Source organism: Chelmon rostratus, chromosome 23 (genome assembly GCF_017976325.1).
Source record: "Chelmon rostratus isolate fCheRos1 chromosome 23, fCheRos1.pri, whole genome shotgun sequence".
Lineage (NCBI taxonomy): Eukaryota > Metazoa > Chordata > Actinopteri > Chaetodontiformes > Chaetodontidae > Chelmon > Chelmon rostratus.
The window spans coordinates 17,436,146-17,463,960 of NC_055680.1; the positions used below are offsets into that span (position 1 = coordinate 17,436,146).

Consider the following 27,815-nt stretch of genomic DNA (forward strand, 5'->3'; position numbering starts at 1 on the left):
CGTTACAGGAACAGTTCACACAGTGTCTGCAGGTCCACTGGAAGAAAACTCAAGCTTCATACTGTGTGTTGATGATTGTGTGTTGTTCTTGAACACTGAAGGATTTCATGGCTCACCGAGGCAAACCCACAGACAGGTCAGCAGGTCAGCTGGTGTCCGATTCCTACGACAAAAACAGCATGAGCAGCAGTTTGTGCTGTGAACGCACAACTCAGCACCCCCAGTCCTCTGGACCCTAAAGTTGATGGTGACCATCACAACCTTAACCTAAACCTAATGCTAGCTTAGCCTTAGCACCAAGTCTAAACCCTTAAACCAACATTGTCCTCACTTTCAAGTTTTACATGATGTCAAAGGAATCTGAGGATAGAGAGTCATGAGAATCCAACACGTTCTCAGTCGCAGCTCGTCACAGACAGACATTCGGTCAGTGGTCCAACATCCATCATAAATAAGAAACTTCCAGCTGGAAACGTCCCCGTAGACTTTCAAAATAAAGCCTCAGTTTAGGCACCTTTCTAGGAGGTTTACACAGTAAAACCTGGTCGGCTTTATGAGAAGAAGATCATGTTTTGGGTTCAAAGAAGTGCATTAGTTATGTACATTAGGTTACTTCATTTACAGTATGTACATCAGTTACAAAGAAGTCAACGTTCACTTTTGGGACACGAGCCCCAGCCTCCTGGGTAAAAGTCCTGTGCTTGACCCATCCAACCAGTCCAAACCTCCTTCATAGCAGGACTGTTCTGGCTATTTATATGTTATTTGACGTGGTGGGAGTGAGACCAGACGACCCTGCAGACTGAAGTATGACACCAAAGAGGTTCCTGCCTGGACGACTTCAGCGGCGGTCACTTCATAGAGGGCCGTGGCGGAGGGGCAGACAACTGCCATGGCAACTCCTACAGCTTGTGGCAGAACACTGAGAAGTCCTGGTGCAGATACAGGTGCCAGCGGGGTGGTTTGTTGATTAGAGAAGTTACTGTGTGATTCAACAGGTCAGTTTCCTGTAACTGCAAGATGCTGTTTGGGAACGAGCTCAAGCTGATTAGTCATGATGATGTGATGTTAGTCAGAGGAGAAAGACAGATGACAGGGGACTGACAGGAAGTGACACTCGGACAGAGAAGGTTTACATGAAATAATATCTTTCATTTCATTCTACAAAGAAACTGAACCTGGTGAATGTGGGAAATGTATCCCCTGTACAGGAGACCCAAACCAAAACTCCACAGTGATCACAGCTGCTGACTCCTGTTCAGACAGGATCTAACAGCACTGAATCAGGTCACCATGAGGCAGAAAACCAGCACCAGTCTCAGCTGATTTCTGTCCATCATTGCATCGTCACAGCGGCGTTCTCCAACAGAAGAAGCAGTTCTGTCTTCAGGTGTACATGTGGTGGATTTCTCTCCACAGCAGCAGGGGGCAGCAGACGCCACATCTCATATAGGAGGCACTGCACACCGCTCCTGGGTTCTCCTCTTTCCCTTCAGGCGGTGTGAAGTCCAGCGACAGGCGGCCAGTCCAGCTGCTGCCGCCGCCAGTCCCAGTCCAGCATAGAGGCCGGGTCTTCCTCGGCTCGCTGGCTTTGCTTCTGGTTTGGCAGGTTTGGACATCTCAACGGCAACTGTGAAGAAAATGAAGAGTGATTAATGTGAGGAAACAAACTGTCCACAACAAAGACTGACTGACAGCTGTGGAGGGCAGAGAAGATAAAAACATCAGTCCAACACAGACAGGAAGTACCTGTTTCTTCTCAGACTACAAATCCAGTTCTGATGATCAAACCATAAATGACTTGGTATTTTGAAAACCTACACAACTCCAGAAATGAACACAAGTTGTATAATTTGGCTGTTTTTCCTACAGATGTGAGCAGATGTGCTGAAAGGTTTCTGGTGGCAGCAAACAGCAGCCAAACTGCTCCACATACGAGCAGACGCGTGTGACTACCTTGAGTCGGCTTAGCAGCGACGCGGAGCGAGAACTCTTTGACCTTCTTCCCAGATTGGGTGACCATCCTGCAGAGGTACCGGCCCGAGTCCTCGGTCCGGACTCCGGACAGACGAAGTCTGACGCGTCCCGTTCTCAGAGCGTGTTTGTCGCACCGCACCCGTCCTGCGAACTGCTCGTGCTGAGGCTCCTCGACGCTGTGGTCCAGATGGTAAAACACCCTCAGGTCAGGTGTCACAAACACGCAGTGGATCTTCAGCGAGGGGATGGAAACGTTGGCTTTGGAGGAGAAGCGCCATTCAGCTGTGATGCTGCTGTTCTCCTCTGCCTGGTAGTTCAGAGCCAAGTCCTGAGGCTCAAACATCCCTGAGAGGAGAAAAAAGGTGAGAAACAGAACAAAAGGCAACTTTAAAACGGACACCAGTCAGTTTATTCGACCTCTGCCCTGCTGGAGTGATGGCGAGATGGTTTAAACGCAGTGTAGTTGAACAGAGTTTGGCCTCCTCCGTGCACACTGCTGCTGATCAATGTACTTTGTTCCTGTGAAAAGTATAAATATTGGTGCAGTATTCACTCATCGCTGTGTCAGACATGGTTTATTCCAGAAGAAGACCTCTGATAGCAACGTGTGGCTTCTCACCTGATGCACAACATGGGTGTGTCACAGTTACCACCAGCAGGAGGAGCGAAGCCGTCCAGCCTTCCATCCTTCAGCGGACGTCCTGAAGAGTGTGAGAGATTTAAAACGAGGCAGTTAAAACCAGCCAAACACGTCATGTGTTCAAACGACTCAGTGTTCATCCTGGTGAGAGGCTCCACCGCTAAAACCCATCAGGGCCCGGTGCTTTGCCACCTGGTAGGGATTGAACTGTGTCAGAGACCTCCTCCGGCCTACCCGGACACTATCAGCGCATTGTGGAGAAGCCAGATTTTGCTCCCTGGTGGCTTCAGCCATTTGACAGTTGAGTGGATTTGAGCGGGGTTGTTCCACTTCCGGTCCCACACAGGAATTGAGGTAATATTACAAGTCTGCTAGCAATCTGGAATAGAAAGATGCCTCATATGTGTTGGGGGCGTAAATACATCCAAGAGTGAGCCTTTCCCCCTATAAGAAGCTGACTGAACAGCATCAAGAACCGGAACCCAACCCAAAAGAAAAGACAAGAACGTCTCATGTCTCAGAAAACAACAGAGAAACACCCAGTGGGTGTTCCAGTGGAGGGGGGCCGTCACTGTGGAGAGGGCTCAAGAGGACAAAAGTGTGATTCCACCTAGACTGAGTCTGACATCTGTCAAAATGACACAAACAGGACAAAACGTGGTAACCCAAGCTGTCTGTCACACAGTGAGCCTGAAACTGTATTAACTCAACACGCTTTGGTAAACTGTGAGCTGAGCATCAGTGCTGCAGGAGAGCGCAGCTCAGATTATTAACAGGTTAGAAAAGATCCACAATAACATACGAGTGAGCTTTCTGCTGGGAAAAAACACACTTTTGATATATATATATATATATATATATATATATATATATATATATATATATATATATATATATGTATATTTCTTAAACTTACTGTACATAGGATACCTTATTTTCTTTCTTTCTTTCTTTCTTTCTTTCTTTCTTTTTTACATCTTTGAAATTCTTTTGTGGTTTGCACAGTTGTATATATATATATATTTTTTTCTCCGTTTGTTCTTATTTTGCACCCTTTTCTTCCTGTTGTGCTTATTTGCTGTTCTCCATTGTGAGATTAATACAGTCTTATCTAATCTTAAAACTCCCAGGACCAAAAGTCTGTGTGGGACAAAACTGGCAGGTCCATTTGTTGCTGAAGTGGCTCACCGGTTATTATGGGCTGTTCAGCCTGTTCAGGAAGTGCTGAGCTTCTGCTGCGCTCGCTGGAAACCGCGTCAGGAGCGGCGCGTCCCCGTGCGCCATGTTTTTCGCCTCTCTCGCGGCCGATAACATCCTGGAGCTTGTGATCGCCGGGCGGGGGGCGGTCCGATGAGCCCGGTCCAACTTTATGCGCCATTTGGCAGCGAGCGTCGCTCGAACCCAGGACCCAAAGAGAACTGGAGAGGATGCTCGCGATCCGGATCCTTCCTCGGCTTCAGTTTGGTTTTGATGGAGCTGCAGGAAGATCTGAGTCATCCACGAGCTGATGGCTGTCTGAGACACATGCAGTGTGACTGCTGATAGAGGTCTGTGTTATTAGAGGAGTGATCATCCATGGTCACTCAGAACTGTGGACCAGAACCATCTAAGACCTGAGTCAGAGATCGACACAGTGCTCAGTCCGTCCAGCAGAATATTCTGATCTACAGCACTGAGCTCATTCTGAACTCACTCACAACTTTGTTTGTGGACTTTGCTGGACCCTAAAACCAGACTGGAGCCATTCAATCACTGTGCGGTTCACTGTCCGTCCTTCTGATCACCATCAACAAGGCTTCAGATGAGTTACTGTCATTGAAAGTAAAACATAAAACAGCTGATTAACATCCAAAAACAAAAACAAAACCTACCTTTCAGATCCAGGTCTTCTGTCCTGATAAAGAACCTCTGCAGCAGTGAAACGACTCTGACGAGTTGCCTGCGGAAACGCCTTATAAGGGTCGCTGACGTTGTCGTGACGTATTTGCTCATATATGGCGCCTCAATAGGAGGACATGGAGATATTCAGGGAATCCCTGTCAGTGCCTCCACCTCCTTCCTTGTTGTTGAATCACAGGGAGTTTCTCATCCACCGCTGCTGAAACGAACAGCTGCAAGAGAGAACAGAGACGAGATCAAACTTTATTAATGCCACGACAGGGAAATTAAACTGTTGCGCAGCAAAGAATAAAAGACAGACATATGAAGATGAGAAGAGCGCACAGCGGAAAAAAAACGACAACACAGTAAAATATGGAGCATTAAACAAGATGGACAGCTTTCACTTTCACTTTGAGCACACAAATATATGTAACACAAGACAAAACATCAGCAGATTTCCTGTGAAAATGTCTTTATTCCAAGACATTTTCTCTGCAAACTGAGTTTAAAGGTGCATCAACATGAGCTGAAGCTCAAACAGTGAATGAAACCATCACATTTATCAGGCTGATCAGTTCACTGGTTTATTTACAGGAAAATAGAGTTTCACAGTTTGTGACAAACTGAGGAAGCAGAAACAGATTTAAAGTTTCATCCAGTACAACAAGGTGGAAAATTCAACACGAACACACACGAAAACATTTCATTTGATCCAAGTAAACTGTGGAAGAAGAAAGTTTGTTTCTTGTTTTTGTTGCTTGTTCATCCTGGATAGCTTCGTTCTTTATTTTTATTTCACTATTTTTTCTTATTTTGTATTTTGTATTGTATTTTTACCTCTTACTTGAAAATGGTTCTTTACAAGAAAGTTGATCTCTACTTGAAAGTAGTTCCTTGTGTGTCCACCTTTTGAGCTGCTGGAACTGCAAATTCCTCTTTGGAGATGAATAAAGTATCTATCTTTCTATCTCTTGCTCAGACTGTTCTGCAGCTGTTGGTACAGATGTTAATGAGTTTGCTACAGCGCCCTCGTCTGGCCGAAGGGTGTCATTGTTCCCACAGCTGAGGGCAGAGGCGTCATGTTTTCAGCTCGTTTGTCTCAGTCTCATGAACACATCATCTCAGGAACACTTTGAATTTCTTCAGAATGGCTCAAACGTTCACTTTGACTCGAGGATGAACTGATTGGATTTTGGTGGTCAAAGGTCAAAGGTCACTGTGACCTCACACATACTTGAGTTTCCACCATAACTTTAGAATTCATGCACTAATTTGCTCTTCTGTCCCTATAAAGGAACTGATTTGTGTGTTGCAACAGTGTGAGATGTTCACGGTCTGATAATTGTCTCAGAAAATATTGTTATTTCACTGTATTTTTAATTAGTGAATGATTGAATTTTAAACTGATACGATTCACATTTCATATAGTTCAACTCCAGACAGTGAAAGTCACTGCGCTGCTCATAAATCAGAGGAGTTAAGCTGTGAGGAAATCATTCAAAGGAAAAGGCTCCATCATCTAAACTATCTGAACTCTGACTTTAAGCTGTAACATGACAAAACATTATAACAAAGAACAACTTCATTAACATTGTTTTTACTGAAGCAGCATTCACAAAGCGGGATGATTGCTGCTGATATTCACTGAAAAAACCCATCAGCGTGGTTACAGTGTGACGTCTGGAAGAGACTGAATTTATTTGACCTCCTGCTGTCTGTGCAGACATTTTCAGACATAAATTCTCCACATGAACGAAGCATTTCCGCCCTAAACTGGTAGTTTAAAACTGATCATCGTCACTGAGCAAGACCAGCAGTGATTCAAGTGGAAAAAAATAAGTGCCAGCACTCCCCTTATTCGACTGTTGCCGGGTAAATTAGGGTGAGTAACAGCTGATCGTGAAGTGATGTATTTAAATACTAGGATATGATACTGATTTTTAAAAAGAAATGTCTTTTTATTGAGTATTCAACTTTGCAGATAAATTGTTTGTTCAGTTGGATAGTGGCTCAAGGTCTTCGGGGGGGGGGCGGCCCTCAAGCAGCATCCAGGCTGATGCACAAGTGAACTGGTTCCTACAATTTCCTGTCGACACACATGAGAGAATACAGATAGAAGAAGGAGACAGACAGAATGGAGAAAACTGGAGAAGTAAGCTGTGCAGGGAGAACATACAAACTCCACACAGAAAGATCCCAGGCAGGATCGAACCGGGGGATTCTAGCTGTGAGGCAACACTGCTAACCACCGTGCAGCCCTACTTCTGTTCTTCTTCCTTTTTGCGAGGTACAACGAGTGAGGGGAGGAGTCTGGTAGCTGAGAGCGGCGCTGCTTCAGCTGATTCGCTGTAACTGGCGCGGGGCGCACTTACTAGCGAATCAGATCGCGAGGGTGAAGTGTCCCGCCCCATGTGAACTCCCTGAACATATAAAGGCTGCTGGTACTCCGTACTGGAAACGCTGACCAACTCCACCAACAAGTCCTCCAGTCCAGCGGTTCAGTAAGTAACTGAAACTCTTTATTTAGCTGCTGTTTGCAGGCTGACTTGTGTTCAAACTCTTTATTTAGCTGCTGTTTGCAGGCTGACTCGTGTTCAGGCTGTTTGTCACGTCCACTTTAAATGTGAGAGTCAGAATCATCTCATGTAGAATTGAATGTCTCGTGTTCAGGAATCACTTTGTCTTCATAAAGTTCATAAAGCGATGGATCCTGAAACCTGTGGCAAACTGCTGAAATAGTTCCTGGATTATTTCTGGAGCCAAAACGCGTTAATCAGCCTCCATCTGATGTGCAGTCTGACTGCTTCTCGATGGTTTATTGTCTCACTCCTCCAGTAAAACAAAAAGACTGAACATGAAAATCAGTGTTTTTAGCACAAGTGGCAGCGACTCTGTGGTTCAGGCTGAGAAATGTGAGGATTTTCTGCTTTTCTCTGTTTTCTATCTGCTGCTGACTTCCTCTCGGAAGTCCCGACAGAACAAATGGACTGACTCAAAACGCAGCTTTGGTCGTTAGAGACACGCTCCGCAGAGCTGCAGGAGCCAGTGCCGCGGAGCATATGTCATCCTCCTCCAAGTTTTCGTCCCTTCACTCGCCCCGCAGCTTTGAGAAAACCCTCGCAAATTATATATCAAAACGTGCGGTTTGATCGCGAAAAACTGCGATAAATTTCCCATAAGAATGAATGGGACGGGCGAAAAAAGATTTTTTTTAAATCCCATGTTAAAATTCAGAGCTGTTTTGTGAGAAAAGCAGAAATGCCTCCTGTCTTTACATCGCCATAAAAAGAAAAGTTGTTGTCTCAGGAATAAAACGAGATGATATCCGGACTCAGGAAGGTCTCGGGAGTCCGGTGATCTATAGACACTCTGATAGGAGGTACGGTTCTCTCCCGAGGGGGGGTTGTTTAGGAGGTGCGCAGAACCCAAATCTCACTGCATACTGCCTGCTTCTAACCGCCACCAAGTTGTCATTGCAACCTCTGAGCTGAACCCACAGGCACAGCTGAGAGCAATTCATTAATCAGGGACTGACTGCCTGTGATATCTGCTGTTTTCTCACATTGCAGCCTTTTTCAATTGTCCGCTGCTTCGCCATAGTTTCTCCTAGAGACTTCATTCAAACTTTAAAACGTAGATAATTTTGTCGGCTCGAACACACCCCGTGTCCCTTTCAAAATTTCCCAGAGGGAATTTTCTAGTTTCCTAATGCTGTGTGATGTCTTGAAGCGATGCCTGAATTTATTTGGCTTCCTGCTGTCAGACACAGAGAGCACAGAAAACACACAACACACACTCAGTGTGACTACATGCAGTTACAGAGCCCCCACTCGACTTCTTTCTTTGATAGTTGACAGTTTTGTCAGTCGCTTTAGTGCTTTTCTCAGATCAGAATGAAAAGTCTCATAACTCTTAGTTCAACCTCCACAACATTTAGTCATTTGTGCTCATCATAGAAGCAATTTCTCCTTCCTCTGAAGCAGTTACAAATGTTTTTGGACATGTTTCAGTTGATTTCATACAATTCTCTGCTGTTTGAAACATGATCATTTCCTGACGTGACATCAGTCAAAATGAACTATACTCATGGATGCTGAACAGTCATTCACAATAAAACTAATAGTCTTCATTTTATTGCTTGAGTCATGACATACAAAATTGTTGAACTAGTTATCAAATTCTGTCAAGAAAAGTTTTTGCCTTTCTTTATCATTTTTTCCTGGAAATGTCTCCTAAATTGAACAGTTGCTCTCAGGTGAACCTTCACTCACAAGGAGGTGTGTGAAGTTTTAGTTGTAACTAATGACAAGCCACCGTCACTCAGGGATGAATACCATGAACCCTCACTTGGCTCACTTGTACAAACACTTCTCCTTCTAGGTAAACTCAAAACGCAGCTTTGATCATTTTCTACAGGAGCTGAAGCATTATTGCACAACGATCAACGGCCTTAAGAGCAAGAAATCTCTGAAAACTGACTGTTTTGGACAAGAACTACAAAGACTGAAGATTATTATCATTATCGAGTACCCTGGGTATCTTCTACTTTCTCTTCTCTTTAAACTGTGTTTTGATTCTGAGCTGTTTTCAAATCTCCTGGTGGAAACAGTGCTGTGCTGGATTGTTAATTGTAAATTTAAAGAAAAAATAACTTCCTGTCTGCTTACCTGCTGAGAAAATATTCGACCACATGAACTTTAAATGCTTTTATTTTGAACAAGCTTCTCCTCTGTGGCCGCTCGTTTTCTGAAATGACTCTTTGATTTGTGAATAAAGCTTGATGGAAGATGTCCTCCATGCTGAGGACTCACTGAAACACCTGGAGGATCCGTCCTGCTCCTGAAGCTCAGTCTGCTTCCTGTCTGACGTGGAGGAGATGATCTTCATCCTCGTGCTCGTCGGCCTCGCCTTCGCTGTCTGTGGTCAGTAGAGCTGCAGCTTCCAGTGATTTTCATTATCGATTCATCTTTATTCTAATGTTACGAAGACGAGAGCAAATATTTAACATCGTTGCATTAAACTGATCATCAGAATAGCCGACAGTTATTGATCTTCCGATCGACTAATCGATTAGCGGTTTCATCGTTGCGGCTCTGGCGGTTAGCCTCATGTTTCAGTCCCTTTGACTCCTGAGGTCCGTTTCACAAAGCAGGTTTACTGAAAACTCCGAGTATGTTAACCCTGAAATGAGGGAAACTCTGAGTTTTCTGTTTCACATAGGAAGGTAAGTCAAACCAGAGAAAGAGGGGTAACTCAGACAGAGGTAAGTTAAACTCTGAGTCAGTTACCGCAGTAACTGACTCTATGAACCTAACCTGGTCGGGACCAGGTTTTACTCAAGGAACCTCGAGTTTCTCTGTGTCTCCGCCCTCTTTCAACCACACACCGTATTTCACTTCCTCATTCATTCATTCAGACGAGTTTTGGCATAGTTCTGCCGTCTGTTATTAAAAATATCAGTCAGTGGAAGTCCATTAGTCACAGTAGGTGGTGACTTTTTTTCGCTAACATGGCTTGTCCTTTTGATCATGACCCCGTGGATGAAGGTGCAGCGATACTGCGCAGAGAATTAAATATTCGTCGGGAGATATTTATCAGACCACGATGTTCTTGCTTCTCCAGACAGTTATCGGTGTTAAGCCACCACCATCTGCCTTCTTTCTGTTAGCTGAGTAAAAGTCTGTGTTAGTTTAAATATAGGCTTAATTATTTAACATAGCATGATATAGATGAGAACACTTTTTTCATTTTTAAATTTTATTTCATTCGTTAACAAAAAACATATGAACACGATATAACCAATTTTACAATGAAAGGGAGCCACTTAATATTTACTTTACAATGTAAAACATGATCAAAATGAGGTAGCTACCTCCATGAGATCATCCAGAGGTCTTACCTGTTTGAACAATGTTTTTATATTTCATTTTAAGCTGCTGTCAAGTGCGCTTCTCCCCCACGGGATTGCACCTAAATGAAATAAATTAATAGGCAACCATTCAAGCAGTTTTAACCTGTAATATTATCGTCTCCCTCTCCTTCGCAGCTGCAGCGGTGTTGGACTTCCGTCTAAAAACGTGTTCATATTCGCTGTATGAGCGCATTTAACTGTCTAATTCCAGTGGCGTTGCCATGGTGACTCCTCAAATCGGGGTTCCAATGATGCTGTCTTTTTATTGTTGTGCTGCACGCGCTTAACTCGAGGTGAACCTACTCCGAGTTAATCAAACTAACTCAAATCTGCTGTTGTGGAATCGAAAACTCAGAGTTTCCTATCTCAGAGTAGATCAACTCAGAGTTCAGGGTTACACTCAGAGTTTGTTGAACCTGCTTTGTGAAACGGACTCCTGGTGAACTGGATGAAGACACACAGTGAAATGTAAACAGGAAGCACTGCTCCTAGATAGAACAACAGAGCCTCGTCTGATCAGCAGATCATTGGCTATAAAAAGGTTCCTCCACAGAAGTGTTTCAGGCTGAAATGAGCTAACTCTAACTCCACATAATGTCTCTGTGGGCCTCTCTTTGCCCTCTCTCTCGTCTACAGGGTCTGTTGTGAACACGACTCCGACCGTGTATCAGGCGAAGGAGAACGATAACATCACCATCAGATGGGACATCACCACCAAAACTGAAATGTCTCACGTCACCCTGCTTTGTTTCTTCTCATCAAAGCCTCTGAAGGTTTTGTATAAAATGTCTAACGCCGTTGAGGTCCCAGAGTCTCAGCATCAGCAGTTTGCAGGACGGGTGCAGTGTGACCAAGACGCCCTCAGAGAAGGACGAGTCAGACTTCATGTGTCCACAGTCACCGCTGATGACTCGGGAAGTTACTGGTGTGAACTGGCTGCTAATTATGACCCGACCATGGTATGGACGCTCCGGGCCACTGGTAAGCAGCAGAGCTCTCAGAGTGTGTGTCCTGCTGTCCTGCAGGCGGGACACGTTGCTGCCACACAGGTGCAGAGAATCTAACCGCCTCCTGATTTACACCCACAGAACATTTTGTCTTGAATGTGACCTCTGGCGGAGAGAGCGCCGACGACTTCCCCGACACACCGAAGCCTGCTGAAGGTGGGTCGACGTGCTGAGCTGTTACCACGGTTACTCATTGTAGTGGCACTCTGTGTCTTCAAAGTTCGTGTGTCACCTTTGCAGCTTGTCTACAACCAGTATTTGAATCACTCGACTGAAACCAAGTCTTCCTTTTATGCTTTTTACTTAACGAACTTATATATACATTTTACAGAAAATGAAAGGGTTACAAATCGTTTCAGTACGGTCAAAAAACTGTGTTGCTTCCTTCGCGTCCAGCTGCAATCTGCCTTGACATTAATGCAAGCAAAATTAAAAAGACGTATGATGCATTACGTAATGAAAGCCAAAATTACATTTCAAAGTAAAAGTTTCTCTTCAAATCAACTAAGTTATGTATTCCTATGAAACATATAATACACATCATGAATTTCCCAAAACCAAACCAAGCATATTTATACATTTTCAACCAAATTATCAAACTCTACAAATTCCCCATCAATTGGCTCTTACACTCATAGAGAAATAATGCATCGGCTGTGACGAAGGCTGCACTTTGAGTCGCTGCTTGAGCGTTAAACTGCACCACATGAACCACTGCAGCACCATGAGCTCACTGTTCAAGACATTTTCACATGAGTTTCAAAGTTCATCAACATGAGCTGAAGACTGACTTCATTTCAGATGTTTTTATCTTCTCTGCCCTCCACAGCTGTCAGTCAGTCTTTGTTGTGGACAGTTTGTTTCCTCACATTAATCACTCTTCATGTTCTTCATGTTCACCCACAGAACATTTTGTCTTGAATGTGACCTCTGGCGGACAGAGCGCAGACGACTTCCCCGACACACCGAAGCCCGCTGAAGGTGGGTCGACGTGCTGAGCTGTTACCACGGTTACTCATAGAGAAATAATGCATCTGACAGTTTGTTTCCTCACATTAATCACTCTTCATTTTCTTCACAGTTGCCGTTGAGATGTCCAAACCTGCCAAACCAGAAGCAAAGCCAGCGAGCCGAGGAAGACCCGGCCTCTATGCTGGACTGGCGGCGGCAGCAGCTGGACTGGCCGCCTGTTGCTGGACTTCACACCGCCTGAAGGGAAAGAGGAGGACCCAGGAGCGGTGTGCAGTGCCTCCTATATGAGATGTTCTTCAGCGTCTGCTGCCCCCCTGCTGCTGTACACCTGAAAACAGAACTGCGTCTTCACTTGCAATGATGGACAGAAATCAGCCGAGACTCGTGCTGGTTTTCTGCCTCACGGTGACCTGATTCAGTGCTGTTAGATCCTGTCTGAACAGACGTCAGCAGCTGTGATCACTGTGGAGTTTTGGGTTGGATCAGAGCATCTTCTCAGTGACGGCTTGGACCAAACCTTCTCCTCACTCATGTTAAACTGGAGGTCTTGGACCAGGACCTGCTGCTCGTGTTTGAGCTCACCTCTTGTTTTCTGTCCACTGTGGTGCTGCCTCAGACATCAGATGTACTGTAATCCCAGAAAGAGGACTGTAGTGACGGTTACTGTCGGCGTTCAGAGCACAGACTGCTCGTCTATCATGAGTCCCGCTTCAGTGAAGATGCTGTTAAAGTATCGGCCATCTTCATTTTACAGAGAACTTCATGTACATTCAGAGGTAACTGTACTCAATGCTGGAAGAAGTACTAGTTCTTGTTCTTATTTTGCATGCCCTTGTGTGTCCACCTTTTGAGCTGCTGGAACTGCAAATTTCTCTTTGGAGATGAATAAAGTATCTATCCATCTATCTATCTATCACATCTTTATTAAAAGCAGCACTGTGTAGAAATACTCTGTTACAGGTAAAAGTCAAGTGTTCACAGCAGTGGCGTCGTTAGGCCTATTTTAGGGGGGCTTCATTTTGTGTTGTTTAATTAAAAATAGAAATAATAATAATTTTAGTCAAAGTCAGCTTTATTGTCAATTCTGCAGTATGTACAAGACAAACAGAGAATTGAAATTACGTTACTCTCTGGGTTCAGCTCAGAGGTTGCCATGAAATAGCTGCAGGTGCCAGTGACTCGGTGCGTTGCCCCGTGTCCCGAATAATAATAATAATAAGAAGAAACGCGCAGGATAACAATAGTGACGCGGGGCAGAGTCACTATTGTTATGGCCACTACAGCTATGAAATAGCTGTAGTGGCTGCAGCAGTTAGACGTCCAGCAGTATTTGTTTGTTGCGGTAAGAGACGGCACGGCAGCGTCACTTCTTCACAACAGATCAAAATAGTTTGAAGGAAGCAGTTTGGTGAATGTGACGCTCCTGTCAGTCACCTGTCCAGGTCTGGCTGGCTTCATCTCCACAGTAAGAGCTCTTATCAGAGAAGTGACTGTTTGTCACGTCAGCTTAGCTCTTCTTCTTTGAGAGAAATGGGTTTTCATACCTCTCACAGATACTTGAAACTGACTTAAGATGGGTAATCCATCACATCATCCTCTTCCATACACAGTGAAATTAAAGTCTGACATCCACAACACGTATTTGACAAATGTCTGTGGACTGTCAAGTCCAGAAAAACAAAGAGAAAGTCCCCATTGACAAGGAAGTGTTGTCAAGACGATCTCAGCTCCAAAGTGCATCACTGACAGTGATGCACTGTGCAACGGTCAATGAAACAGGAGTCTCAATGTGTGTTTTAGAGGTCAAGTGTGGAGGATTTAGTGCCATCTAGTGGTGAGGTCTCACCCTGCCTCACCCTCCTTTTCCAAGCGAGCAGGAGAACCCACGGTGGCCAAAACATTAATGAGAAGGCGCCCTCTATAGTCAGCGTTTGGTTTGTCCACTCTGGGCTACTGTAGAAACATGGCGGTGCAACATGGTCCCACTGTACGTAGAAAGGGCTCATTCTAAGATAATGAAAACACAAGGATTCTTCTTTACAGCTGATTTTAAACTAATGAAAGCAAGATTCTGAATATTTGATTCCATTTCTGACAGTAGATCCCCTGAATCCTGCACACTGGAGCTTTAAATCACGTGATGATGAACAAACCTCAAACCAGTCCCAAGTTTCTACAAGCTGCTTCTCGTCTGCGCTGCTCATGATGAATATAGATACAGAGTAGTGGTGTGTATTTTTACTTTTTATTGTGTGTTTTAAGACTTCATGAAAGTTATTTTCTGTGTGTGCAGAAGTTTTTAGGGACTCTTTTCAACTTATTTGCAACAATTAACATCTAAATGTTCATTTGTCATAAGTGACTTGCTGAATTAGCAGAATCCAGTAGTGGGTCTGCGGCCAATCAGGCAGCAGCTGTTCAGAGATCCTTCATGTGAGGATCACGCAGACAAACTCGCTTCTTCTCACAGCAAACAGGAGTTTCTGATTGGAATAAAATCTTCAAATAATGACAGAAGACAAAGTTATAATTCCTTTTTTTAGTCTCAAGCATCAAATCATCAAGTAGAGACGCGTCCAGGTGACTGAAAAACATCTTGGACAAACTGCCAAACAATGAAATCTAACGAAGTTGAGTCAAGAAAGTCAAGAACAATGACACTGTAGACCTTTATTTTTCTGTTTCTTGCATCATCTAATTTTAAAATTATACTTCATATATATTGTACAATATGTTGCTCATGAAAACAAAACTTCAAGTATGACCAAAACATTTTAAAGCCCAGTGTAACACAGCCAAGATTCACTGACTAATGTTTTGTTTTTGCAGCATTTCAAGAATTCACGAACACAAACGCACTTAAATGACTTAAATTATCCAGAGAAAAACACATTATTAGGAAGTACATTAGTATTTAGTTCTGATCGTTGCACAGAAATGCTCCTGAGGTAGTAGATCAACAGTGAAGTGTAACCAGACCTGTGCTGGTCTAACCAAGCAGGATCTCTACATTAGAGGAGATTACAGCAGAATCCCACTAAAAAGACCACCTGCTGATTTTTAGTAGTTCAACTCAGCTTGTTTATTAAGTTTGATTCCCGGGCCTCTGAGAATTCTGGATTCTGATTGGCTGGAAGGGGTTGATTGACAGTATAACGAACACCTGTGACGATGCAGGGCTCGTCTCCATTTTAGTTCTTCTTGATATCAGCGCAGCCCACAATGGAACAGAAAATGAAAATCTTTTAAGCCCTTTGAAGGACTGGGTTGGAATCTCAGGTCCTGCTTTAAGTCTTGTCTGTCCAACAGAACAGTCTCTGAACTGCTTGGTAACTCCTGGTAACTGTTATGCAGATGACACCCTCTTATATCATCATCCCCAATAACCCGAAAAGTCTTTTTCCTCTCCACAACTGTTTGACTGGAGTATAAAAGGAAATGCACCAAAACTACTTGCAGCTAAACAATAACAAAACAGAGGTTTTATGAATTGGTCATCGGGCTTCTTTGACTCCAGATGTGAGGGCGCCCAAATTAACGGTCACAGGAGGAAAGAGACGACTTTTAAACAACCACTTCTCATAGAAATGACATTAATATACAAGTAATTTGCATTCATAATTACGATGTGCTGGCAAACGAATCACTGCCTGAATCACGTTCAGTGTCCAGGTTTGTTTGTTGGATGTTGGGCGTACAAAGTCCAGGACTGTGACACCAGAATCCCGGGTTCATTTAGAGTTTAGGCAACTAAAGCATTTTGCTGAAGGTCTGTGCTGACTCCTTATTAAAACAGGCCATGATCTGTCCCTGACATTAACCTAACAAGTCTAACAAGTCCTGTCAGTGCCTAAACAGAACCAGAACCAGAACCACAGAACCAACAATACCACCAGAGCGGATGCTGCATTGCAAGATCAACTATTTCAGCAGAAGACAAAAATACGTTGCCGGCAAACATCCGTTCAGTCTCAACGCTTCTGCGAGTAGGAAGGTACGTTAATTTTCAACATTTCTTTATTATGTTGATACGAAACATTATTGAGTCATTCTGGTTTGTAAGAGAGGGTCTGACTGGACCGCTATGGACCTGGAAACAATGCCACAGGTTGCAGTTTTTGGAGTCAAACCAGAGCCACTTTTGGCCAAGAACACAACGTCACACTCCAACCAATGTTTGCTGGGCACTGTTGCTATGGTTACTCTCTACCATGTTTAGGTGTAATGTTGCACAGTTTTAACACCTGCCAACCAATGAGAATCTTCTGTGGCCAAGGTATAATATTGAGTTCTTGCAGTTTTCAGGGAGTCCGACAATCACGTCCTCCTCAGGTGCACGGAGTTGTGACTACTGTAAGCAAGAGTTCAACTGTTCTCATCTCAACTACTTCTGTCACTTTTCACGTGTGCAACTAAGTTTAAAACAACAAACGTCTTCAAAGTGAGAGTTTGTGTCTGAAACTGTTCCCTCCATTTGTACAATTACATCAAGACTACAAACACACAAATGGCACAAAGTCCTTGTAGACAAGACTCACAACAACACTCACTCTGAGGACGTGGTGGTGACTTGTCCTCTCGCGCCGCCATGAAGTTGAAGTTCACAGTTTGAGTGAAATGTCTTGACAACTGTTGAACGGATTGTCACAGAGCTCCCGGCTTTCTCAGGATGAATTGCAGAGCACCGCCGTCCATAAGTCCAGCCCCACAGAGGAGAATAGAGCACCAGCACCAGCAACTAGAGCATGGCTGTAGTCATGTTCATGCTTGACTACAGTTGTCCAGTAGGGTTAGAAGAAGCAAATCCAGCACAGTGCCATTATAACCAAAGTCATTATAGAGCAGCAGGTGGTTGTTCCCTTGTTGGTTGGATTTTGTCTCTCATCTTTGTGGCGATCACTGGCTTCTGTTAAGAGATCAAACACATGTGTGTCTGTTATTCATGCGATGAGAAACCATTTTTACAGAAGAAGAAAGCAAAACTATTGTATTTTCTTTTGTCTTTTGGACAATTCTCACAGCAGGTTGCGTCACTGGGTCAAACGTGTTAACAAGGAATGGACGATAAATGTGTGTTGACGACCAATGAGCTTCCTTCTTCTTCTTCTGTTGGGTTTTATGGTGGTTGCCATCCATAAGTGTTGCACGACCGTCATCTTCCGGATCAAAACAGCTTCACAGTGCAAACTACTGACAGTGTCCACCCAAAGTGGACACTCTACAACCCAGACCAAGTCAGCTGCTGCCTGGTACACAAAGATGTTAATTTGCTGGCCTGGGGGGTTATGTGTCGGACTCTTTCCTGGGCAGGCAGGAACAATAACTTCCGAGACTGTCCTCTTCCTGATTTCTGGGCAACTGCTTCCAACCAAGAAATAGTCCAGCACAAGGCTGCTTTTAAATCTCATAAAAACAGTGAACTTGCGTGAACTGGCAGTTTCAGCTGAAATGAACCTGATGAAAGTTCTACTAAGATCTACTGAATCAACTCACCTGTGACGTTGAGTCTGCATTCACCAATGTTGCCACCATAATTCGTGAACACTTCACACAGGTACGTGCCAGAGTCATCAGTCCTGAGTCTGGACAAATGAAGTCTGATCCGTCCTTCTCCGAGGACGTCTCTGTCACACTCGACTCGTCCTGCAAACTGTTCATCCTGAGACTCTGGGACCTCGACACCTTCATGTAGGTGAAACAGACCAGAGGCCTTTAGGTCAGTTAACATTTCACAGTATATGTAAAGGGGGACGGGGGGACGGTCAGGTTTGGTGGTGAACCTCCATTCCAGTGTGATGTTCTGGTTCTCCTCGGCCTGATAGGAGCTCTGTGCCACGTCCACTACAAATGTTGCTCCTGAGGAGACAGTGAGGAGAAGTGAGGAGCAGACCAGCTGACAGCTTGAACAAAAAGAGTTCTGCAGGTTTTCACTGACAGATTCGACGTGTGCTTCAATAATGAACTGAAGGTGTAAACTAACCACAGACACAGGAGGTCAGGATGAGGAGTAGCAGGATGCTCTGGGTCATCTTCACCCTGTGGGAGGCGAAGAGTCATGTGATCAAAGTTCAGTCGCTACAACACCTGATCCTGTTCATGGTCCTGCGACTGACCAGAGGACTTCCTGCCCTGAACAATGTGAACTAACGCTACAATCTGAGCAGTCACAACATCGACACGTCTCCGGCTCGTTGTCCTCTGAAATTACTCGACACTCCACAGTCCTCAGTGTTTGCAGAAATGTATTTCTGCCACAAGATGGCGCCACGTGATTCAACAGCTTTCTGGGACCTTCCTCAGTGAAAGTGGAAGACTTTGGTGCTGGACTGAATCTGCAGTGTTTTCTCGTGATAACGAATTATTATTTCGTTTATCAAGCTACATCGTGCTAAATTAGCACTGGCCTTCGTTAGGGATTTGTCTATGTAGAAACCCAGAAATCAAGAACCAGTCTATGCTGAGAACCAAATAATTTAATTTGTTATCACGGGAATATGGTCTTTGTTATAACAGTAAAAAAAAAAAAATGTATATGGACCTGGCCGTTCTCCGCTTCTGTAAGGGACAGCAGCAAAAATAGCAAGAATAAAGATTATTTTAAACAAACACTGATGGAGACTCAGTCTGAAACCTGTGACCTTTTCAGGTCTGACAGTGAACACACACCCGGTTTCTTTGCACCACCTCCTCCACCCACAGCCTGACTGGAATCAGGGTCCGGGTCTTTCTGACCCTCCTACATTCCGAGTAAAAGCTTTTCTGGTCTTTCACAGAAGCACAAACACAGCAGAGACGAACTGACGACACAACGAAGCGATTTCATGAAGAAATAAAGTGACTTTCTCTGTGAAGAGAGAGGAAACAGTGTAGACTAACATCATAGTCAGATATCTACAGTTCAATCAGTGATATCTGTAAAATGAGCTCAGGACAAGAAGAGGCAGAAGCTCTTTTATGTCCTTCATGTCTTTTTATGCTTCTCTAAAACATAAAAAACAAACACGTGATCAAATATAATAACTATATAATCAACAACGTGAAGAATGACATGAAGCAGACTGAGCTTTCATCTGAAGGTTCAGTTAAAATCCTTCAACCTGCGCTGTGAACAGTGAATAAAGCAGCTTCCGTGCAGCTTACCTGCTGGCTCACCTGTCCCACAGTGAAGGACCGAACCAGGACTTTGTCCACAGCAGCAACTCATCTTTGTTTGAGGATGAAGTTTTCTCTGCGCGTCGTCTTCAGGCTCGAGTAAGCGTCAGTTTCCAGTCAGCCAGTTTCTCGTAAAGCGCTCAGAGGTTCAGGGAGGGGTTTGAGGGGTTGAAACTGATGGTGTCACAGTGACTTCCTGATGTGCAGAGTCACTGCAGCTCTCCACCTCCAGTAAACAGGGTTTCATCTACAGTCCATCAGGTATCTCCCCTCCTCTGCCCACCCTTTAGCCTGACTGTCACGGCATGTGTAAATAATAATAATAATAATAATAATGACAATGCTGTGTGTCATTCTAGAAGTTTAACACAACTTTCAAGAATAAACCTTTTCATCATTTAAACAGAAATGAAACATATTACAGCCTTGATCAGCTAGATTGGTAGTTATGGTTTCACTCATAACTTTGCACATTAAGATTAAAAATCCAAAATATAATCAAAAATACAGGATGATATTGATTATAATTGTATATTATTATGAAATATTATGGATAAAATGATCAACAGGTAGAACAGGAACAAGCTAACCAGCAGGATATGGTTCAAAAATAGCTCCACCTGAAGGAATGTATGTATTAATACATCAATAATTATAATTCATGACATTTTTTTTTGCGTGCATCGCTCTCCCCTCACTATCCCCACAGTCATTGTGCGACTGTGTGTTTTTTCGCATGCTGCGTGGGCAGCTCTTGGAAAAGCAACCACAGCTTTTGAATATGACATGAGGAGTTTGTGTATCACAAGACACTGAGCGCAACACCATCCTTCTCTGCTCGAGTTCAGGTTCTCAGCCCACTGGGAAGTTTAGAAAAGTTTACTATGAAGGTGCAGTTTTTCAAAATCATGATTCAAGGTACGAAAACACGACCATGAAAAACGAAACAGGAGCGTTTGTCCACCACATTTACCGGCATTTATGTGGTGACCATGTTAATAACAGGCAAAATCTCCTTTCTGTACTTATGAAATAATAACAATAATAAAAAATAATAATTAAGATTATTTGTTAACACTGAACCGCCATGTGAAGGTGAACCAGAAGCTATATCACCAAAAAAAAAAAGAAAAACATCCATTTGATTGACCCTTAACTGAATGTAAAGCAAACTGACAGCAGTGAAATGTGTTTTTATTTATTTCTCTAAAATCTAAAAAGAACTTAAAAATAAAAGCAAATGCTTGAAATGGCCATAAAGCACATTCATGACCTCACAGGCTCTGATGGTGAAGAAAACGTATTTACAGTAACGACGGCTTCTTTTGCGCAGTTAAAACTTTTATTTTGTCGCAGAAATACAAGAGACAGATACTTGATAGCTTAAAGCAACATATTTTGTAGTTTGAGAAAGCAATAATGACAGTAGCTTCAAACGCTCTTCATTCACTTTGAAGAGGCCACAACACGAAGGGTCGCTGCTGCTGAAGGCTTCAGCCAATCACACGGAGGCGTGGCTGGTTAGCGAGGTAGCGGTTAGCTCAGGGTTTTCTGTGAAAAGCCAGTGAAGCAATGAACGAGCTTTTATTTACATAGGCTTATGCTAGTGCTAGCAGCGCTGTGTGATCTGCAGCTGTGCTCCGGCTCCACATTTTAGCAACAAGTTTACACCATAAATTCACTAGAAGTCAGGAAAACATCTGTAAAATGAGCAGTTTTCTGATACCCCCGGTAGGTTTGGCCTCAGACGATAATGTGCGGAGGGTGGCAAGTATGCTGACCAACCAAAACGTACTGGTTATTGACCTGGCTTTTCATCATTAAATGCTTTAAAATTGCGAATTTGGCACCTTTAAACAAAATTCCTGGGGGTTGAGGAGTGATGACCCCGCCCCTCTGGTGGGTCACGTCACAGAAGGCCGACTCATGAAATGCACCTCTGGTTTAAACACGACACAACTAAATGTTTACAGTCAGTCAATTTGGACGCTGTTCACGGGCAAACGATCCCGGCTTGTTGCAGGCAGACTGGGAATAAAAGATAAAACTCTCTGCCGATCTTTTACAGGCACAGTCGTTGCCTCCATCTTGAGCTGGGGGTCACCAGCGAAGGCGCTAAGAGGAGGAGGAGGAGGAGGAGGAGGAGGAGAAGGAGAATGGCGAGAAGGGGAGGACGGAAGAAGGAGCTTCAGGAGAGGTGAGGAGCTGATCGCACCACGCCGGGTCATCAAGGTTGATTTCAACGAACGGATCACTGGAACAAACCACTAACGAGAGGAAACACAAGTATGAAGAGTTTAGATTTCCTAAAATATCTGTTCTTAAAGTCTTCTTTAGCCTAGCTTAACACCAAGACTGGAATCAGGTGGAAACAGGTAGTGTTGCTCCATCAAAGGTGCCTTTTAACAACTCGTAATTTCAGTAATGAACTACTGGGTTGCTTAAAATGAGTTTGAAAGGCGTCGTCTTTTAGCATCAGGGGTCTCAGGAAAGACTCTGTTGTCTCCTGTGAGTCCCAAAACTTCATAGAAGCACAATACTGAATCAGTTCAGTGCCCTTTTAAGACATATGCTGATTTCTGTGTTTGGTGTATCTTACACGGGTTGTTGTTGTTTTCGTTCGGCTGGTCCTCCCCAACAGCATCGAGCAACAGGTTATTGCTGTTCAATGAGCCGGGTGTCTTGTCGACTGGGTCGTCGCCCAGCGAGGGACTGGTGTTACTGGTGAGCGAGGCACCTGTACCGTTTGCAGCTGGCGGCTCATGTGGAGCTGGAACGGGGGATGGAGGTGGAATAGAATAGAAAGAAAAGTGCGTTAGCTGGACGACGTAGCGTTGAATGCGTCCCGAAGTAATCCGAGTTCTCTGAGGAAGTCGAGACATCATTTTTATGACACGATGTTGTACCGTTCTCTCCACTGGAGCCCTTTTCCTCTGACTGCAGAGTTGTGCCATTGGCTGCTGAAGGTGATGAAAGGTCATCCGTGGTCAGCTGGTCTTTCGGAGCTGGTTGATCTGAGATACAACACACAAACAAACCAAAGCACACACATCACGTTGTGCTCGTATGTAGTCACGTTACAGTAGTTTAAATGCGACAGCACGCACGCACCCAGGTCGTCCAGGTAGACTTGTTCGAAGGTGCCGATGGGTTCGTTGAGATTGTTTCCAGGAACCGGACGATGGAGGTCAAACGAGTACGTCTGAACAAACAAATAAACGAGGAAGTCAGTAACAACAAAAAATGCAACGCTAGAGCCGCCGGTGAGTGTAAAACGTGTTGTCTCTTACTCTGGAGACTCTCCGGAGCAAGTAGAGGATGGCACACAGGACAATGATCACCAGGACGATCAATACCAGGATCACGTAGCCTAGAGACGGAGGTGGAGAGCAGGTAGGTTTATCAATAGATCGATAAAAGAAACTGTCTCTTAGTTTAAAAAAGTGCATACAAACAAAAATCATCCACAATGCATCACATAACTAGAAAAAACAATAATCAGTCACACTGTGTGAGCTGGACTCCAAATGTGTTTTACACCTGAAAAACTATCACCAAAATTATAATACGACAGTCTGATGGTAGATGCAGCATGGCAGAACAGAACAGAACAGAAAAGAAGATGCTGGTTTGACCTCATAAATAACGAGAGAAATAATAGTAGTAAAGCGTCTTTACCCCAGGATGAAGGAGCCGGTTCTTCACTTTTTGCTAAAAGAGACAAAACAGCTGGTTACTGTTCAGAACTTTGAGCTTCAGTATTTCAGAACGTTCATTCATGGTGGCTCCACACACACACACACACAAACACTTTTTACCCTACACATCAGTATTTATTTTTCCAAGTAAACATTGCAGTGTTTTTATGCTGATGACACTGTCTTGTATGCCAATCATTACAGTAAACACCAGGAGAGTGTACGACATGCGATGGAGCCCTGCTGTCTTTCATCACCAGGCCGGCAGGAGACCACCAAGACCTCTTTAATGGAATTAAAGCATATTTTAAACTCCAAAAAGACACAATGAATGCATTTCACATCAACATGAATCTTTGACAGTCCTCATCCTGTCCATGCTCTCAGTGATCAATGCAGTGCAGTGTTTCCCAACAAAACTCCCACTGAGCACCTCGATCAAAAACTAAAAATTCAAATTAGATTAATTCGCCGAACAAAGTTATTATTATTAGTTATTATTTCAAAACTGAAGAGATGTTACAGAATCCCCTCAACTATCGACTTTATGAATATATCTGCATATGTGTGGGTGTGCATGGCAGCATTTGGTATGAGCTAAAGCGAGATGCCTTCCGTTGCGTGTGTGTCTGAACATTTCTGTGTTAGAGTGTGTGTGAGTGTCTCTGAGTGTGTGTGAGTGTGTGTGTGTTTGTGAGGCAGCTGGCTGGCAGTTACAGAGAATTTGTGATGGCTGTGGTTTCACATACAGGAAGACGAACCGAGGCGCTTGCAAACATGCCTTTGGCTTAGTGAGGTACCTGGCTTTGTCGGAGTACTTTCTGTTGCCGTAGAGACCTCAGTCACCACGCTGACATCGCCACCCTCCTTCCCGCTCCCTGGCACGCCGACCACGGTTGTCGGCTGAGCTGCTGTGCCGCCATCGTCTTCCTTTGCTTTGCTGAAAGCGTCCGTAATCGGTGTGACTTTTGTATGCTGTGGAGAACATCAGAGGGAGGTCGCAGTTTGCATTTGAAAGCTTGACTTCATTTTGATCCCAGCATTAACTTTTCTGATCTGCTCGGTCTCATCTAGACTGACTGGATTTAAAGGCGTCAGACTGGCTGACAGCAGTGGTGAAGGAAGTGCTCAAACCCTTTACTGAAATCAAAGAACCACACTGTGAAATACTCTGTTACAAGTTAAAGTCCTGCACGGAAACTCTAATTTGTTATGGTACTTGAGTAATTGTACTCTGCTACATTCTACTACTGGATGACAGCAGCTGTTTCTGATTTAACTTTCTGGTTCAAACGTTGTAAATTAGCCTGGACCAGGTCCAGCTGTATTCCTTTAGCGATCATTTAGTTTCATTCATGTGCTGTGTAATAGACCATTTACATCCTGAATTAATGTAAATTCAGTTGTTTATATGTATCTACACCGTGAAGATGTCTCATTATTTCTCCATTCACCTCAAAGTTGGCATAACATTTAATGTTATGTTTCTGTTTTCCCCCTGCCTCTAGTCTTTATGCTAAGCTAAGCTAATCGCCTCAAGAGGATGAACATATTCATCAGAACTATCTCTGCAAGAGGAAATAAAAGAGCCTCATTTCATTCCTAGTCCTTCATTTCCAGGCTGGACGTTGTTTTGTTTGACATGGAGACCTCCGTGCTGACACTTTATGTAGCTGGCTTGATTGTTGGATGTTAACGAGCCACAGGTAGAGGGCTACAACTCTGAGATACCTGGCTGAGCTCGGCGGCAGGTGTTGCCCTGAAGGCACTTGTAAGCAGATCTGCATTGGTCGGTGTTTGACTCTGAGGAGAAGGTGAGGGTGACGTGGGGCGAACTGCTTCATCTTTTGATTCATTCGGCGTCAGCGGGCCTGGGGTGGGCACTGAGAGGTGAGGGGGGACACAGGGCAGGACACACAGGACAGTTCAGTATAGTATAGGACAGGACAGGACAGTTTGTTCAGGATACAGGACCAGACAGTGCAGGACTAGATAATACAAGTGAGTATAGGAGTACAGGACAAGATACAGGACAGGACTGGACATTTAGAGTACAGGACAGGACAGTTCAGGACAGGACAATACAGATGAATACAGGACACCAGAGGACACGGTACAGGGTAGGACAGGGGAGTTTATTGCAGTAGAGTACAGGACAGGACAGCTGAGGACATAAAGTACAGTTCAGTACCCCGTAGTATGTTCCATGACAGGGAGGACAGGATGGTATAAGACAAGATACGGGACAGGACTGGACAATTTAGACTACAGGACAGGACAATACAGGAGGGCACAGGACACCAGAGGGAAATACAGTGCAGGGTAAGACAGGGCAGTTCAGGACTCTAGAGGACAGTTCAGGATAGTATAGAGGACTACAGTTTGAGACAGTACAGTTCAGGACGAGACAGTCAGTACAGCACAGGACAGGACAGGACAGGACACAGTGTGGTTCAGTACAGGACAGCAGTGGTTCCCAAAGTGGCTCAAGAACAATTTATTTCTAGTTTTCATGGAAGTTTCTAGAGTTCAGGAACCACACAGATCCACAGCAGATCCTCATCAGTCCAGTCCGCTGTCACTGTACCTGTCTTCTCTGTATGATCCTCGTCATGAGACACAGCAGCAGTTTCATTTTGTCCTCTGGAGACAGACGACATCGCTAGAACTGAGACAGAAAGAGAGCAAAGTTATTACGTGTGGTCCAAACCTCGTAATTTACAGATTGTCAACATGGTGACCAGTCAGGGTGCTTCATGGGCCAATGCTCTGGGCTCCTTGTTATATCGTGGTTTTGGTGTGGCGATAGAGAAGGCCAGAGGAGCTGAAGATGACGGAGGTTTAATCACTGAAAACACCTGAGGTGGACGTGATGTTGAACATTTGAATGTTAATCACGCAGATTGTGGCTAAAGGAACACGATGCATCATGATGAAAACAGAACATGAATCCACACTTGGTGGACAAAGCGCTCAGATCTTTGCTTTAACGAAAGAAGCCAAACCACTAAAGTGTGTCCGCTGACGTCTCGGTTTAGCTTCAGCTGCTGCGACAGCTTTTCACACGTGTGAAACGGACAAACTCTGCTGCGAAAACACGAGCAAAGAAAAGCAGCGATCGCGTCAGAGTACAACAATCACATATTTACACACTTATTCTATCTGCTGCGGCCTCCGACCTTTGACCTCTGCAGGGTTGGTGATCTGCAGGGTGAAGCTTCATCTTCTTTTAACTTCATCTGATTTGTTAATATTCTAATGCTCCATATTTTATATAAAAACTTCAATATCTACCCACAGCTCTTATTTTCTGTGGTTTAACAAGATTTGTAGAGAAATTAATGGCTCAAATGATCACTTGATGCACTCAAAGGTTTGCAATATAAAGCAATATATATTAAGATGTGTTTGTCAGCTCATATTGAACAGAGAAATCAATGAATTTGGCAAAACATGGCATTATTTTGCACATTTAAATTAGAATAAATAAGGCTGTGCTAATGAGAAGAGTCCCACACATGGGACATAAACCTTGAGGTGACAGAAAAATAAATAATGTGGAAAGAATTTAAAATTAATAACACAGAGTTAGTTTATTAAACATTTATAAATTTCTTTCCTGGTAATTTAAGTTTGTCCTCAATGATTATTCACCTGTATTGCTGTTATGTGCTCCATTTCACTTCCTGCATATGGCAGGAGTGCCTGAGTCCTTGAATGAATCATAACCTCATTCAAGGACATTCAAGTATAAGTTTAACACTAAATCGAGGCCTTGAAAGTTTTGGTAAATAAACGTACGGCTGTGGAAGCAGCTGAATCAGAGTTCTTGAATGGTTTTGATCGGGAGAGAAACCACGAGGCTTCTGCAGCCGATCCAGCTGCTGTCAGAACGACCCGAAGTCCAGCCTTGAAAGTTTTGAATCTCGTCTTGAGAGGGAGCGCGGTGTCGTGTTTCTGCTCTTTTACTCATCAGTGACTGAAGCGTTTATGATCACGCTGGAAAACAACGTGAGTGAGAAAAAGCAAGCTTTGAACGTGAGGTGAAAGCAGTTGAGGCGAACTCACCGAGGAAGCAGAGGTGACGCCACGACTTCATCATGCTGATGAATTTACTTCTCTCTCTCTCTCTCTCAAAGTCTCTTTTTAAAGATGGTGGACGTTCATCGGCGAGGCTGTCGAGTTTCCTTTTACTTTCTTAATTTTGTTCCGTTTTCCACGACCCTCTTCCTCTACCTCTACTCTCACTTCTTCTCTACGAGCTCTCCACTTTGTGCTCTCTCTCTTCCTCTGTCAGTTTTTCTCTCTACCTCTCCTCCCCCTCTTTCTCTTCCTACCTCTGCAGCTTTCTCTCTCCCTCTCTGTGTCTCTCTACCACTCTCTACCTCCTGCTCCTCCATCTTTGTTTCATTCTCTTTTATTCCTCCCTTTCCCTTCGTCTGTCCTGTCTGAGAACATATGGCCAAAAGTATGCAGACAAAGAACTGTACATCCTTTACTTCCCATGAGGGCAAATCTTAATGCTCCATCCATCCTTCCATCCTTCCACCCTCCTTTCTCCTGCCTGCGAGGTCTAG

General features: G+C 44.0%; 3 protein-coding genes across 7 annotated transcripts; 1 reads left to right on the forward strand and 2 right to left on the reverse strand.

The window, feature by feature from the left end:
* Positions 1–1,398: 1,398 nt before the first annotated feature.
* On the reverse strand, positions 1,399–19,657 carry LOC121626881 (programmed cell death 1 ligand 1-like). 3 transcript variants are annotated; one of them, XM_041965610.1, is made up of 9 exons: positions 19,529–19,657; positions 18,369–18,424; positions 18,169–18,244; positions 17,882–18,070; positions 16,939–17,294; positions 4,489–4,728; positions 2,597–2,678; positions 1,957–2,322; positions 1,399–1,630 (listed from the first exon to the last, which is right to left on the reverse strand). In XM_041965610.1, the coding sequence occupies exons 7-9, from the start codon at positions 2,661–2,663 to the stop codon at positions 1,446–1,448; spliced, it is 618 nt and encodes a 205-aa protein (XP_041821544.1). In that variant the 5' UTR covers positions 2,664–2,678; positions 4,489–4,728; positions 16,939–17,294; positions 17,882–18,070; positions 18,169–18,244; positions 18,369–18,424; positions 19,529–19,657; the 3' UTR covers positions 1,399–1,445. The 3 variants fall into 3 exon arrangements, with proteins under 3 accessions (XP_041821544.1, XP_041821543.1, XP_041821545.1); XM_041965609.1 differs by having other exon boundaries at positions 17,882–18,244; XM_041965611.1 differs by having other exon boundaries at positions 17,882–18,244; positions 19,541–19,615.
* Positions 6,967–13,283, forward strand: LOC121626880. Of its 3 annotated transcripts, none has more exons than XM_041965608.1 (6): positions 6,967–6,999; positions 9,275–9,420; positions 11,046–11,390; positions 11,498–11,572; positions 12,323–12,397; positions 12,498–13,283. In XM_041965608.1, the coding sequence occupies exons 2-6, from the start codon at positions 9,375–9,377 to the stop codon at positions 12,674–12,676; spliced, it is 720 nt and encodes a 239-aa protein (XP_041821542.1). In that variant the 5' UTR covers positions 6,967–6,999; positions 9,275–9,374; the 3' UTR covers positions 12,677–13,283. The 3 variants fall into 3 exon arrangements, with proteins under 3 accessions (XP_041821542.1, XP_041821539.1, XP_041821541.1); XM_041965605.1 differs by having other exon boundaries at positions 6,969–6,999; positions 8,879–9,420; XM_041965607.1 differs by lacking the exon at positions 6,967–6,999 and adding an exon at positions 8,322–9,033.
* Positions 19,658–20,860: 1,203 nt separating the features above from the next.
* Positions 20,861–27,524, reverse strand: LOC121626663. Its single transcript, XM_041965293.1, has 10 exons — positions 27,307–27,524; positions 25,826–25,906; positions 24,970–25,121; positions 24,039–24,213; positions 23,219–23,251; positions 22,831–22,910; positions 22,652–22,742; positions 22,447–22,554; positions 22,140–22,310; positions 20,861–21,807 (listed from the first exon to the last, which is right to left on the reverse strand). Exons 1-10 carry the CDS (start codon positions 27,338–27,340, stop codon positions 21,656–21,658), a joined length of 1,077 nt encoding a protein of 358 aa, XP_041821227.1. The 5' UTR covers positions 27,341–27,524; the 3' UTR covers positions 20,861–21,655.
* Positions 27,525–27,815: the final 291 nt, after the last annotated feature.